General features: G+C 42.0%; 1 protein-coding gene across 1 annotated transcript; it reads right to left on the bottom strand.

Annotated features, from left to right (window-relative positions):
• Nucleotides 1-1,135: 1,135 nt before the first annotated feature.
• Nucleotides 1,136-14,939, bottom strand: CCT4 (chaperonin containing TCP1 subunit 4). The gene is made up of 14 exons (XM_083175807.1): nucleotides 14,626-14,939; nucleotides 12,931-12,983; nucleotides 12,652-12,741; nucleotides 10,845-10,953; nucleotides 10,540-10,682; nucleotides 9,711-9,832; nucleotides 9,285-9,417; nucleotides 8,908-9,047; nucleotides 7,684-7,780; nucleotides 6,983-7,093; nucleotides 4,628-4,758; nucleotides 3,307-3,541; nucleotides 3,105-3,218; nucleotides 1,136-1,284 (listed from the first exon to the last, which is right to left on the bottom strand). Exons 1-14 carry the CDS (start codon nucleotides 14,759-14,761, stop codon nucleotides 1,270-1,272), a joined length of 1,629 nt encoding a protein of 542 aa, XP_083031933.1. The 5' UTR covers nucleotides 14,762-14,939; the 3' UTR covers nucleotides 1,136-1,269.
• Nucleotides 14,940-15,191: the final 252 nt, after the last annotated feature.

The raw sequence follows: 15,191 nt of genomic DNA, 5'->3' as shown, positions 1-15,191 counted from the left end.
TCGATTTGACTATATAGTACAGATCTGGAATATATAGTCTTGTCTGACAAGACTATTTTTCTATTCGATCTACACTACATGGGAGTGCGCTTTGGGATCGAATCTGTAGAAAAAAAAAAAACGTTTGATTTTGCTTCTATTAGCAAAATCGAATAGAAAAATGAGTGCTCATCTCAGTGTGTACCCTCATAGATTTCATTTTTAGATTCAATCTAGACTCAATTTGGCCTATGACTTGTTCTATTCAGTTTTTCGACTGCTTTTCAATTTTCACTATATAGTCTTGCCTGCCAAGACTAATTTTTTCTATTCGATTTACACTATATCGGAGTATGCGTCGGGATCAAATCTGCATTGAATGTGGAAAAACCATTAGATTCCAAATTTTGCTTCTATAAGCAAAACTGAATAGGAAAATAGAAGAAATCTCACAGTGTGTACGCACTATTAGCGGTTTTGATCCTACGACACATCTCTGTATAAATATGTATTTACAGTTTAAAATATAAGAAATACTTTACAACATACAGTGTATTGTTGGAATATCTATCTACACCTAACACTTTACAATGTTTGCACCAGTTTATGAACTAAAGGTGCCCATACACGATGAGATGCGCTCTCCCGTGCACATCTAAAAAAAAAAAAAAGTGTGTGCTGCACATACCTTTTGTACTAGATTGCATTGCAAAACGCATGCAATGCGATCTAGTCCAAATTGCATACAATAATTGTACAGTCATCGGTACAAAAAAAAAGCCCAGTCGAAATTTGGCAAGGTAGGCCATTGTTAATGTTAATGGTTGCTACACAAGGATAGGGGGTTCTCTTGGACTTCGGTAGAGGGGGTAAAAGTTTACACTCCCAGATTCCAGAACATCCCCTTCCTATTAACCTTTCTTTCTAATTTATGGACAGCATGGAAGCCTCGCTGTATAAAGAATCTGGTTATGCAATTTCTTACTGTCTGGGAGAGCTTTATAGAGTACCTGTGGCTTGGGCATCATAGACTAATACAATTTACCCCTCTCTGCTTGCCTATTAAGTCTTTGCCCCTTTTGACTCACCCTACTTTTAGATGGGAAGCACAGGATTAATAAAAATAACAGGATTAATAAAAATAAAAGAAACAACGTTTGGAAGTTCATGTAACAATTTTATTAAATTAAGTGCCGACAAAAGTTATACAGCCAGCTTTGATGCAAACAGAAAGCAAGAGCAAATGAGGCTTCTTTCCACAGTTCGTACACAATTCAGCACCTGCAAAGTCTACCGTGTGTTTACCTGCAAGAAAATAAAAATATGCATTATATATCATGTAGTATTAAATGCTGATTACACAATAGCGGATATATAATGTGTGCAATAGGTTGGAATAATGTCTCATACATTGTTGGCCCTGCTGCACAGCCAATGGGCGATATAGGCGCTCTACAGGCAGAGGCCTCAGTTAACGGACAACTGGATGGGCACATGTAAATGCCTGAAAAGTTGTGATGTCAGGCACAACATATTGGGCAGACAACTGCTAAGTGTGTGTGCACTTACAGATAGGCAGCCAATCCGTCAGACTATTGGGTACCACGCTTTAGCCATTAACGCAACAAGGTTAAACATTTTATTAATAGAGAAGTTGTTTACTTATTATAAATAAAGCTGAGGTACCAGGCATTGCACTGGTTTGGTTAAGCAATTATAGCATTATGCTGCCCATACACTTATGCAATTGGATTCGATGTCCATCGCATTCGATTGCATCTTATGGTGCAAAAAGTGCCTTTCAGCAACCGACGTCACATGCCATCTTGCGATGGCACATCGGGTGCTGGAAGCCGGAGGCGGAGTAGCGTACCACTATGAAGTAGTGCTAGCGGGGGTCAGCATGGCGGCAGAATTAAAAAAAAACAAGAACACTGGGCGACCCTCTTTTTGGCTGAGAGAGCTCAGAGGGCTGCCCAGTGGTTTAAAAAATTCTGCCGTCAACGCTGAACCCCCACTAGCGCTCCTTTATAGCGCTAAAGTACCCAGACGGACACTGGCAGCGGCCCCTCTGGCCCTTTCTCCCCAAACCAGCCGCTGCCTAAAGCGTTCCCTCCGCCCCCAACCTGTGGATTGCATTGGAGAGATCGATATGTGGTTAAAAACCAAATGCGATCGCTCCTGCATTTCAAAAGATATGTGCAGCACATCAGATCCATCAACAAGACATTCGGATGGCAGACTTGTGCATCGCATAGCATGGTCCCTAAAATGTGCATACAATCATTCGATTTATCGAACAGATGTGGTCAAAATCAAATGATTTCATGCAATCTCTCACACATGTATGGGCTACATTACTTGAACGTAAGTTTTAAGCTTGACAGCTCTTCCAACGTCATCTGAAGTTCTCATCCAAACCCACCCAGCGGAAGGCCCTGAACATGATCCGCATGCCCATGGCGTCCCTGGCATACACTTCTGTGGTTGGCTTCCAGATCTCGCCACATTCTTTTCCTGAAACCCGATGTCCTCTACCCCCTCTATGTTATGCAACTTGGCCATATCTTGCTTCCCTGACCCACTTTTAGTGGCCGGACACCTTTTTCAGGTGAGGATTTGGGGTCTTGGTGGACATGAACCTAAACTGGAATCAATCCACCTTATGTTGTGGTTTCATCCAAATCGGTCCAACAATATCCAAATGCATACCAGACAAGTAAGACAAAGATGTAAAAAGTTCGTGCAGCAGAGCCCCAGAAAAATACAAAATATCAAATGTATTTTAGTTTCATAGTTCATATTTGACCAACCTGTTTTTCCTATGGTTCATTGAACTTAAACCTCATAGCACAAATATTTTTAGAGTACTGATTTTGAGCCATTATTTCTTGAAGTAATGGAAAATATTTCAGAAATTGTGCATGCAGCTCACATTTTCCACTGTGTAAAACCACATCTAAATATTATCAATGTGTTTATGTCCACAAGCCAGAAACAAAACCCACTCCACCCCCGTCACTGTGCTATACTAGTAAACATACAACGCATATTTACATATTACTGCAGTGAATACAATAGAATATTCTTATATACATTACTTAAGAAATGAGTTTAATACTGACCACATCATCAATCTTCAGGATACTCCTAACAGTTTCTGTAGCAAGAGTCAAGCAGCTGATTGACACCAAAAGCGGTTGAACCACTAGCTCCTCCAAAATGTTAGAGATTCCCCCCTGTAACCAGAGACGCATTTAGGAGATTACAGACAGCGATACCATTGGTTGCTTGTGGTCTGGACAGCCAGGATACAGAGTAACTTACCTTCCGCACATTGATCCCAGCGGTTATCTCCCCCTGTGCGTGCCGGTTCCTCAGCTCTGTTACAGTGGATATGGGGTTTAGCCCAGCATTTTCTGCCAGTGTGGAGGGGATCACTTCCATGGCATCTGCAAATGCTCGGATACAATAGGATTCCATGCCACTCAAAGTTCTGGCGTATTCGTTCAAACGCAAGGCAAGCTCAATCTCAGGGGCACCTCCTCCAGCAATTAGTGCTCTATAAAATGGAAGAAAATAGTTAGACCTTTTAAAGTCCAAGTTATAGACACTTAATGAATGCTGCAAGAGCAACTATACCCTGTTTTTGTAGATCCCATACACGCCCCCCGATCTCCCAGTGGCTCCTAAGACTTGACTAAGACTTGACCGTTACATGCTCATGGAAGATCTTACGTCTGCCTCCAAATAACCTTCCACTGCCTTTAAAATGTAACCATGGGGACCAGGAAGTGGTAAAGAGAGTTCTGACTACACTTCATATGTCAATACGCCCATACCCATGACTGTTCCATAAACATAAAAAGACACTGCTAGAATGCTCCCTACCCTTCTCTCTCTTTCTTCTGGGATGCAGTTAAAATCCCGGCGGTCGGGATCCCGGCGTTCAGAATCCCGACCGCCGAAATCCCAACACATTCTCCCTCCGTGGGTGTCCACGACACCCCTGGAGGGAGAATAAATTAGTGTGCCGAGCGTAGCGAGGCACCGGGCCCGCTGCGTGGCGAGCGCAGCGAGCCCGCAAGGGGGGGCGATCCACGTCCCCCCCTTGTCGGCATTTCGGCTGTCGGGATTCCGGCGTTGGGATTCAGTACTGAATCCTTTCTTCTATCTGAATTAATTCCTAATCTATTCCTTTCCTTTGCCTTGTACGTTCTCCTGTTACTACTTATATTTTTGTGTATTACTTTTAAAACACTGTGCGTTACCTTTTAACTATGTGTTTTATGCACTTGTTTAAATCAACATTTTTATATGGGACTATAGGTTTAGTTAAATTTGACATACTTTCTATTCCTTGATGTCCCCTTGAAATTGTTTACATCACATTGTATGTTTGTTGTTTGACTTCAATAAACACTGATTGTGTAAAAAAAAAAGTCCAAGTTATATTCTCAATACAAGGCTTTTCAATTTGCCACAGCATTAAAACTGTAAGGCAAAAAGTGATCTATATAGACTGCCCACTATTTAGCATTATGTAATAATGCCATTCAAATCCTGGTGCAGGTAAATCCCCAGTTAAACTGTTTCCTCCCCATAGGGTGGACAGCGCCTATACCACCACGTAGGAGAAACCCTGTACCTTTTCTTAACCAAGCAGCGGATTACACAAAGTGCATCATGAATGGAGCGCTCGGCCTCTTCAATCACCAATTTGTTGGAACCACGAACAACAATAGTAACCGTTTTTCCAGGATTGGCGCACCCAGTTATCTGCAATGGCAAAACGTAAAATAAAAATTACATTATTAGTATATGAGAAAAAAGGGACTGCTGTGTGGGGAACGCACTAAGAAAACAAAGAATCATAAAATGTAACTTTTATTTATTGAATCATTAATATTCCCAGAATTTACTATACGGGAAATGGGATTTGCAGCGAAAAATAGGGGTTCAAAAACTTTATACATACAAACATACATTGTGTTCACAGAAAGAAATAGTGTTTTAAAATCACATTTGAATCCAATTCGAAAAATGTTAGTTTAATTTCTGTCAGTGACGTTGTGCAACATGTGATTTTCACCAGCACCTTATCATTTATGATATCTAGTAGCACCCATTCACAAGAAAATGTAGGTAATTATGCATTACCTCATCAGTGGGTTATCCATATGAAATGAGGTGGATGACTAATAGGATGTTTAATATAAACCAAGTCTTTCGCCGAAATATTAGCACCTATAACCACCCACCAAACAAGGAGGACACTGGAGACATGAAAAGCACTAATTGATAGGCTTTATTTGTGCAAGAACATCTTAATTAATTTACCAATCATAAATGTTATATACCATGCCGATTCCAGGGCTGGGGGATAATACAATAACTTCCTGGTGAAAGATAGGCGACTGCCGTGATTGGCTGAGAAACCATCACATGGTGCGGCACATGACTATGTCACATGTCCGCACTGAGAATACGAAGGAGATAGACGCCGGGCGGTCATGTGACCACTAGCCCGAATATGCTCCAATAAACTGATAGTGTGACGGATGCCGATCACGTGGCACGGGACGCCGACCACGTGATACAGGAGCGCGGTCACATGACCACAAACGTCAGCCTCCAGACATGAATATATTAAACCCAGGGGGAGGTATTTGGGAACCAAAACGGACTTATGATTGGACACAATTCACACATGACACAGGGACAGCGTTCCCATTGGTTGGCCACCAATGAATAAATATAAGCCAGCTGGGACAATCAGGTTGGCCTTGACAAAGCTGATCTAGTCAGCGAAACGCTTGCGTTGGTTCCTAATTGATATGTTATGTTTGTTAGTTGAAATGTATTAGAAATAATGTGATGTTAGTGTAACTGTGCGCAATCCAGATCTCCCAGGTGTTAACTACCACACCTAGGGTGAGACAGGTAGTGACCCTCATTGGGCTTTAAACCAGCCAAACATCAATATACCTGAGGGCAACAAGGAATAACCTAAAGCCTGCCACAGAATATATAGGACACGTCCACCTGAGCACACGAGTACACTTGAGCAATATATCTTCCCAAGTGTACTAATATATTCATACAGATACCCCTAATCCTGTGTGTAATTGACTATTCTGCTTCTCATAAATATTTGAGAATTATTTCTCTCCCTTTGATAAATCTTCTGTGTGTCACAATAAAGCTCCACTGTGTATATTACACTGAAAATCAGTGCATTACCATTAACCACCAGTAGGTGGCACCAAAAGATCATTTATAACTAAATGGTAAAAAATAAAGATATTTCCAACAAGATCCCTATCTGATGAAATCAGTGCAATATAATTAATCACCAATAGGTGGCACCAAATGGTGGATAAATAAAATATATTGCAACAGAACACAAAACATTTCAGAGATCTTTATTGGATATTATATAAACCTTATAAATCTTTATTGACACAACAGGTCAGTAGAAGCCTGTTACACCATTATAAACGGTGACCCACAGAGGGAGAAAATCACATGTTGCACAACGTCACTGACAGAAATTAAACTAACATTTTTCGAATTGGATTCAAATGTGATTTTAAAACACTATTTCTTTCTTTGAACACAATGTATGTTTGTATGTATAAAGTTTTTGAACCCCTATTTTTCGCTGCAAATCCCATTTCCCGTATAGTAAATTCTGGGAATATTAATGATTCAATAAATAAAAGTTACATTTTATGATTCTTTGTTTTCTTAGTGCGTTCCCCACACAGTAGTCTTTTTTCTCTTGTCCTAAAAATCATTGTATACTTGACTGCTGGGAACAGCACCCCCTCTATCGATCAGATTATTTGGGGCCTCTCCTAAAAATACCACATTTATTCGGTGTGCAGATGTGCAAACAAGCTCCCTAGTGGGGCCAGTACCATTATTAGTACATGAAAGGTAAATCTAAAAAAAAAAAAAAAAAAAAAAAAAAAGGGAATGTTGCTAGAGCATTACTCACCTTCACAAGTTTCCCAGAACCATTCAGACTAATCTCCTCAGCTAGCTCAGCTGATGCCAACATGTCTGGTGTAAACTGGTCAATGTGGGCCACTGGCTTTGTTCCGATAGTCTACAGGACAGACAATTAGAAGTTAAACATTTTTTAAAAGGGGTTATCCCGGTGTTCCTATAACAATCCCCCCACCTGTACTACGGAGCAGTGTGTTATACATGTGCAACAGGATTAATGCAGAAATGCCACGAACAAAAAAATGAATGATGTGTGTCATTGTGAGCAGTCTCTTTGGAATGCCCCTGAAGCCTATAAAAATGACATCTTATCCCTCTTCCTCCCTCATTCAGTGCTGTGTCTTTACAACTGGCAGACAGACACAAGAGTTAACAAATAAAGGGGCAAAATCAATACACTTGTTGGAATTTAGCTGCTAGACGCTATCCAAGAACATCCTGCGACTTGTCACGAAGCTGCACTTATGGCAGATTACTGCTGGTCCCTCCTGAGGCGTGAGCCAAAGTCGCTGATAAGTAGGGCTTCAGGGCTAGCCGTGCCATGAATGCTGCATTGCAGCAAATCCCAGAGCGCTATTTTGGGTAATAATGGTATAGCTCCGAGATGCTTAGTCTTCGTGATCACACCTATGAAGGCCACTAAACGCAAATTGTATGTTATGATCAAAATCAGTGGTAGGTTATATTTACCTTACATATGAATTCAATGTCTTCTCGCTCTATGTCTTTAATGACCATTATCTTCATTTTATGTAGGAAGTGTAAGGCAAGATCACTAAGTGCATCCCTGAGAAAACAAACAAGGAAAGCGCATCAGACCAACTCCAACGGAACTAAAACCCAATGATACGGTGAAAGGAAAGCAATGTAACAAGACTGTACAATGAAGTGTGCTTTGCAGGGCCCATTAAGGGTATTCAATCCCCGCCGCTATTTCCGATAGGGGAAAGCTTTCCCCTCAGCATTGAACAGGCATCTCGGTAGAATGGACCCCACTTTAAAAGCAGTCGGGCTCGTTTGCCAAGAATGGCCGTGGATTGTCAAGCTCACGTCCGTGGATCTCACCAATCCACTGCAATTTTCGCAGACATGTCCCCTTTTTGGCGCTCAGCAGGTGGGACATTGAATCCCGCCTGCCGAATATCAGTCGAGCGGGCCGAGAACGGACCGAGGTCACAACTGTTGCGACCCAGGATTGTATACCCCCCTAAGCATTAGAATCATGTATGCACAAGCCCCTTGCACAAACTTGTTTGCTCCGATTACATGATCTCAATCAGATTTTTAGGTTCTTTTCAGTCTCCACCCATGAAGACAGATCTACCGCCAAGTGGAGAGCTTTAATCATCTAATCTGAATACCCCTTTTGTGGATAGACTAACAAATCGAGATGACTTATGTACAGAAATATACATATGGTTTTCAGAAGCAATATTGCTGTAATGTATTTTTATCAGGAGGTTCAATTTATTGCAGTTTGAAGACTCAATAAGTTCAAAATAAAATTCCAACATAAATAGAAGAGGGCGATACAGCTGTACTATAATTAGTATGTTACCAATGGGCAGACCACAAGGCTATTACACTGCAAGTTATCTAGGAAGAGAACTCTGCTCATGTAACCTGCACCCCATATAGGAGTCTGCACAAAGTGTGGCATCGTCTCGTGATTTCATGTTAGAAGCGATTCCATGCTGCTGGCAGTGCCACATGGGTAGGATGCCAATGCTTTCCAAACAAAAAAATACCAGTATTAAGGAAAGACTCCGAATGCCAGTGCTACCCATCCCAGAACGCCCAAAGAACTTAAGTAGCTGCTCATGTGAATAAAACTAGCTCTTAACAAAATCATTACCGAGGAGTAATTGTGAAGTGTTTTTTTTTTTTTTGGGGGGGGGGGGGGGGTTGTCATACCTTAAAATAGACTTCTGAATGAGAAGCACATTGCAGCCAGCCTTCTTAATTTGTTTCACAAGGTTAAGGATGTAGGTTCTCTCTTCTCTTAAAACTCTGTCCATCTGGGCATAATCTGACACGACTATTTGATTGTCCATCTGAAAAAGAGAGAGAGTGTGTTACAATTCTTGTAAAATACCCCAAACTGAAACATGCCCCCGCCACAGACTGATGTAGCAACACACAAACGCCCAAGTACAATATTATGCCATTAGACAAGTACTGGATGAAAGTCGAATATTTTAAAGCTCAAAAACTAAATGCCATGTCACCTATAGAAAACGAGTACAGCCTTTTAATCCGCATAAAAAAAAAAAAAATCAAGACCAACTCACGTCTGTTTTTGGTGAAGATAGGCAGAACTGAATCAGACCGATCTTTGCTTTCTCCACCCGAGATACTCCAGTGTTGGACAGTTTCTGTGTCAGCACGAGGCCATCCACCAGCTCACAGTCATCGATGGTGCCACTGTATGGAGGAAAAAGACCTTTTTAACAACTAACTTTTCACCCATGACCATGCACAGTACACCAGTATGAAATGTTCTATTGTCGTCAGCTTGATCATAGGCATATATGTACATCAAAACATTTGAAATAAAATAGGTTGTGGAAGAAAGCAAGACACTGCCTGTACAAAGCAATAAATGCCACAAATAATCTAAGAACAGAATGAAGGAACGGAGTAGTTATTGCTGAGGCGATAACGCACAGGGATGACCTATGTTATTATAGTTTCTTTAACATGCAGACATTTCTTACCCAAGTTTTTTGACAATTTTAATGTCCCGAAGGTCAACGCTACTGGCCGTCAATGGATCAATGACTTTCATTACGGCATCTACACTCATTGGCGCAAGCAGGCTGGAGTATTGAGACACCACCTTAAGAAAAACAAGCAAAAAGATGTGATGCAAATTGTATTGTGATAAATTACTAGCAGCAATCTAAGAACGAAAGCAGACCGTACTTACTCTGCATGCACCCTTTGTAATAGACTTTGTCTAGGTCAGGGTCTTCAACCCGTGGCCCCTGGAGCTGTACTCCATGGCAGCGGAGGAGAAAGTGTGTGTGTGTGTGTAAAGCAGCTCCGCTATCGTAGCCCTTGCTGGAAGCGCATACGATACATTGTAAGCTAAAACACTTCATACAATGTATCATATGCAATCTTGCCGCCTGGCAGCTGCCGTGGTATTGCATGCGATACATTGCCCTAGTGGATGGGGCCTTACAGTATTACCTAGAACAGGTACATATAGTAGAATACACGCGGATCTTTCATTCAGTGTTGTACAACATATGTCATGTTTGAACACAATGGACATTAGCTAACAATGGGGCAGATGTATTAAGCCTTAACAAGAGATAAATTCAAGTGTGATAAGGAGAGGTAAACATCCAGCCAATCACATCCTAACTGACTTTTTTCAAACTCAGGCTGTAACTTGGCAGGTGATTGGCTGGACATTTCTCTCTCCTTATCACCCTTGGATTTATCTCTTGTTAAGGTTTAATACATATGCCCCAATGAATAGCCTAGGTAAGGCCTTCCAAGCTACAGACAGCTTTGTATATCAGAAATGATAAGTACCTTGGAGTTCAGTGATGTTGTTGCACTGTTTAATAGTGTTTCTTGGTCACTTAGCTCCACAGGCTGAGCCATATTGCTCAGAACTTCTACTCCTTTCTCTGAAGCCAGCTGGAATGACTCCGATATGATAGTGGGGTGTATACCTATAAAGGGAGAGAGGGGTGGGGGTAGGGAACACATTATAAACCATTTCATTTATTTTCATAACCACAGAGAATTTGACATTCTGCAGTGCTATACGAACATCGATTCTATATTCCTTATGGCTTAAACGGATGTGATTTCCATGTGACGGGTAACATTACCTTTCTGCAACAGCTTAGAACAAGCATCTAGGAGAGCTCCAGCAATAACCACGACAGATGTGGTGCCATCTCCAGCTTCAATATCTTGGGCCTTGGATAACTCAACCAACTGCAAATATTAAGAAAAGCAAAATAATTTCTTGTTAGATTACCACTTTCATGAACGTGAGAGAACGCTCACACCTGGTGCCTTAAGAAGTAAACACGAATCACAATGGGGGGGGGGAGCTGGTAGTCACAACAGCAATCTCTGCCTTATGTTGCATACGGGATGCAGTTAATTTCCCGGCGGTCAAAATCCCAACACCGGAATCCCAAACGCCGAAGTCCCGAAACTTTCTCCCTCCGTGGGTGTCTGGGTGTCCATGGAGGGAGAAAGTTTCCAGGGGGATTCCGGAATCTGGATTTTGACCGCCAGGATTCCATACCGAATCAGTCGCATACATGCATATGAACAGCATTAGGCAAAGAAATGATCTGAATGATTTTGTGCATTACAGGTGTCTTCTTGTTTCCTGCACACATGGTGTTCTCAGGAGCCCTGAACCCTCAGCTAACAATATAAACTAGAATAGAATTGCCCAAGTTCTATTCAACTCAGCTGTTCATTATCACAGCACATATCCCATTAGGACTATTCTCACATGGACGAAACCTGGGTAAACCCCTTCCAACGGTGCAACAATACACCAAACAGCAGTGGAATATTCTCATTGGGTATGTAGCAACTCAATGAACAATGAATCGGGGGTACACACTATACTAGTGATGGCCAACCTTGACACTCCAGCTGTTGTTGAACTACACATTCCAGCATGCCCTGCATCAGTTTTAGCATGGCCAAATAGTAAAACTGATACAGGGCATGCTGGGATGTGTAATTTAACAACAGCTGGAGTGTCAAGGTTAGCCATCACTGCACTATACAGTGTGTATGACAGATCATTACAATCCACAACAGAATGATATAGAACACAATAGATCACAAATGAGACGAGATAGCATATCTGAGCATCCACTAGTTATAACCAGCAACTAAAACTGATACAATGCAGAATTTTTTTCCTCCAGAATAGAAGACAAACCAGCAATTGGTTATACCTTAAATCTATCTTCATATGTAGTCATCAGTTGACTGGAAATTAGAGATGATTTTACACAACTGGTCGGCTCAATACACCTACATAACACACATCTAGAGGATGGACAGATAGTGTGTGTGCTACCAACAGCAGCTGGTATGAGAATTATCAATCCACTTCCAAAGTAAAAATATACTAAAAAACAATATAAAATTTATAAAAAAAAATAAACTTCTTTTATAGTACTCAAGCCAGCGCTGTTACCTCCTTATTTACATAACACGTGACCACTTTTAGCCCAAATTAACTCTTACGGACTTCATACTATACTGTAGTACATAGTACCTAGACAAGCATAAAGCCGGGTACACATTACATGATATATGTACCCGGCGATATTAGCAGAGGTGGGAACCGGGCATCACTTTCTGATGCAGGCAGGAGTGAGCGATAGCAGGGGCCAAGCATGGCTCTCCATGGTCTATACATGCAGGATAACAAAGGGCATTGTTAATGACCCACAGGTGTGCTCATCCTTGCCAATATTTAGCATACACACTAAGGTAAATTTTAAACGATAATTGCTCAGCAAGGGGGAAATGAGAGATTGTTTAAAATATCGCTTAGTGTTTATGGGGCTTTACAATCAGTTCTCTAAACAGAAATGATACACAAACTGCAGGATAATAGACCTAGAAACCAGAGATGTATACACGTCAACTCACCATCTTAGCCGCAGGGTGCAGAACTTGCATTTGCTTCAGAATTGTTGCTCCGTCATTTGTGATAGTTACATCCCCTTTACCATCTTGAATCTTAAGAATACAGAGAAAAACAGAACAATGAAACATGGATGGCATCTAAAAGGTTTAACAAGATATAAAAGGAGAGAGTTACATCCCCTTTACCATCTTGAATCTTAAGAATACAGAGAAAAACAGAACAATGAAACATGGATGGCATCTAAAAGGTTTAACAAGATATAAAAGGAGAGATTAACTTACCATTTTGTCCATACCCTTTGGTCCAAGGCTAGTTCTAACGGCATCAGCAACAGCTAAAACAGACAAATTCAAAAAATGACTTAAGCACATATATTCCAGAACTTCTATATTTTCTGGTAACCTAATGTGTGCAAGCAGAACAACGACGATTATCATTCTGAAAACATGTAATGTACTTTATCCACTGTTGTCAAATCAGGATTTTAATATTGGCTAATATACATACATACATAACTGTCCTTGCAGCATTACTGCATGAGGACAGATCTGTAATATATCAACAACCTCCCATATCGTAATTGAACTGCTCAACCGTACACACTGCACCATGTGTCATTCATGGCAGCATACCCAATGGGACAACCCAGCTGCCAACCAGCAGGAGTGCAGTATTGGGGGTACAACCAAGAAAATATGACTGATATATCATATTGTCACCACTATCTGCCTGCCCCTCTATTTTAGAATGTAAAGGTGCATACACACTGTACAATTTTTTTGACCAATTTGGTTGAAAGACATTTCCATTGAACCCAGCGTCCTGGACTAAAGAGGTTGACTAACGATATTGACGACAGACAAAAGATCTAGCTACAGTTTTTAGGTTCTTTTTGAAAGATATTCAAATTGAGCTGCATGCACAGTTGACGAACAATCTTGATGAACAACTGGCGGGTATGCGCATCATCATTCATCGTTTGTTGACAATATCTTTTGTCAACATCTTTCGTCCAGGACACTGGGTTCAATGGAAATGTCTTTCAACCAAATTGGTCAAAAAAAATTGTACAGTGTGTATGCACCTTAAGCAATCACAAGCAGGGCCCTTTTCTGTCATGTGTATAACCTTCTCGAACCATGTTTATCTGTTATACCCCTTTCAGACAGTACTCTCAACCCGGGTTATTGCCTGGTTGTTACATCACAAATCCAGGTTGAGGTGCAATGTGAAAGCAACCCGGGATTTCAACCCTGGTCACAAGGGCCTGAAGCGGCTCTGACCCATGTCAAGGTGTAGTGTGAATGGGTGACCAGATTCCCGTTGACAGTATGGAGCAATAAGCCGGGTCAGATGCAGAGCTTTCAGACAGCAGTTGCTGGGTCACTTCTGGGATGGACACATGTTCTTATCCCTAAAAGGGGTATTATAAGTCGGTTTACTTCTCCCATTTATGTACTCTGTAATTGGGCACTGCAGACCCCCTGAGGTGTCTTATGTACACAATCCCGACCCGCCGTCACACAGACAACATGCGTTGATCAGTGGGAAGCGATGATTGGCAATCAATCTGTGAATTGGGAACATTAAACAATCCCTGACAGAATTGATATTTTAATACATGTTTAAGGTCTCTGATCCAGCGACAAACATCAACATATCGGAGGATTGCCCGATATAAATCATCAAATGTGCTGACTTTTACCATGAATATGTTATGTATGGGTCATTATGGCTGTAACCTGACAATGCATGTACTAGTACAGACTGGGCACATACCATTACTGTGCCCATCACCATGTACCCGGGGGCATCCTATCCCTGTGACAGAAGAAAAGGGAGGTCCTAACCTGACCCTGTCGTCTCCAAATTGGGGCAATCCTAAATGCCTTTGCCCCTATGCACATAACGCCGGTTCTCCCATCCCAGGGGACAATACAGCAGATCAGGGCATCGGCCACAACACTGGGCCTCACCTTTGCCCGCGGAGATGTTGCTGTAGCGGATCTGGGCCGGTTTGTCCCGGTCCTGGTAGGCTCCTTTATTCTTGCTCGCATTGTTAACGCCTCCGGACGGCATTGCCATGAGTTTGGGAGCGGAGGGATTGGTCATGCTGGCGCCGGGCGTTGGGACGATGAGCGGTGACAGAGGATGGCGGAGTGTCCGGGCCGGGGAGTGTTGCTAGGCGCAGGATGGAGGCGGATAATGCGAGACTCAGCCACCAACAGCACCCTGAAGCTTCTAGAAGGAAAAGCCGGTTGGAGGCGCGGCACGGGGGACGTCGGCTGACCTGCGCTGTGCGTGATGACGTCACGTTGCGCCCGTGTATAACTTCCTGTTCAGTTCTGCCCTCACTTACTGCTGGCAGAAAGAAACTCTAAACTTCTTGCGTGCTGGGACTTATAGTGAACATCACACACACACAGGCAGTTTGCAGGCTGTAATAGCGTGCTCAGTGTAGAAACCTCTGGCCTGGAGTGTGGGATAATGTAGTACAATGAAGTCTGATAGGGAACCCTGTGTACACATCAGGTGGGCTGAG

Source organism: Crinia signifera, chromosome 3, assembly GCF_055691185.1.
Source record: "Crinia signifera chromosome 3, ASM5569118v1, whole genome shotgun sequence".
NCBI lineage: Eukaryota > Metazoa > Chordata > Amphibia > Anura > Myobatrachidae > Crinia > Crinia signifera.
Note: the sequence above shows the minus strand (reverse complement) of the source record. Positions and strands in the feature narration are given on the sequence as shown.

What these genes read in the sequence shown, in the direction of transcription:
- CCT4 (XM_083175807.1), bottom strand. Translation starts at nt 14,761, where the DNA reads ATGACCAATCCCTCCGCTCCCAAACTCATGGCAATGCCGTCCGGAGGC. An exon ending in TTCTAAGCTGTTGCAGAAAG is followed by an intron (nt 10,683 to 10,844) that starts GTAATGTTACCC and finishes CTCCCTTTATAG; the next exon opens with GTATACACCCCACTATCATA. An exon ending in CGCTGCTTGGTTAAGAAAAG is followed by an intron (nt 3,542 to 4,627) that starts GTACAGGGTTTC and finishes TCCATTTTATAG; the next exon opens with AGCACTAATTGCTGGAGGAG.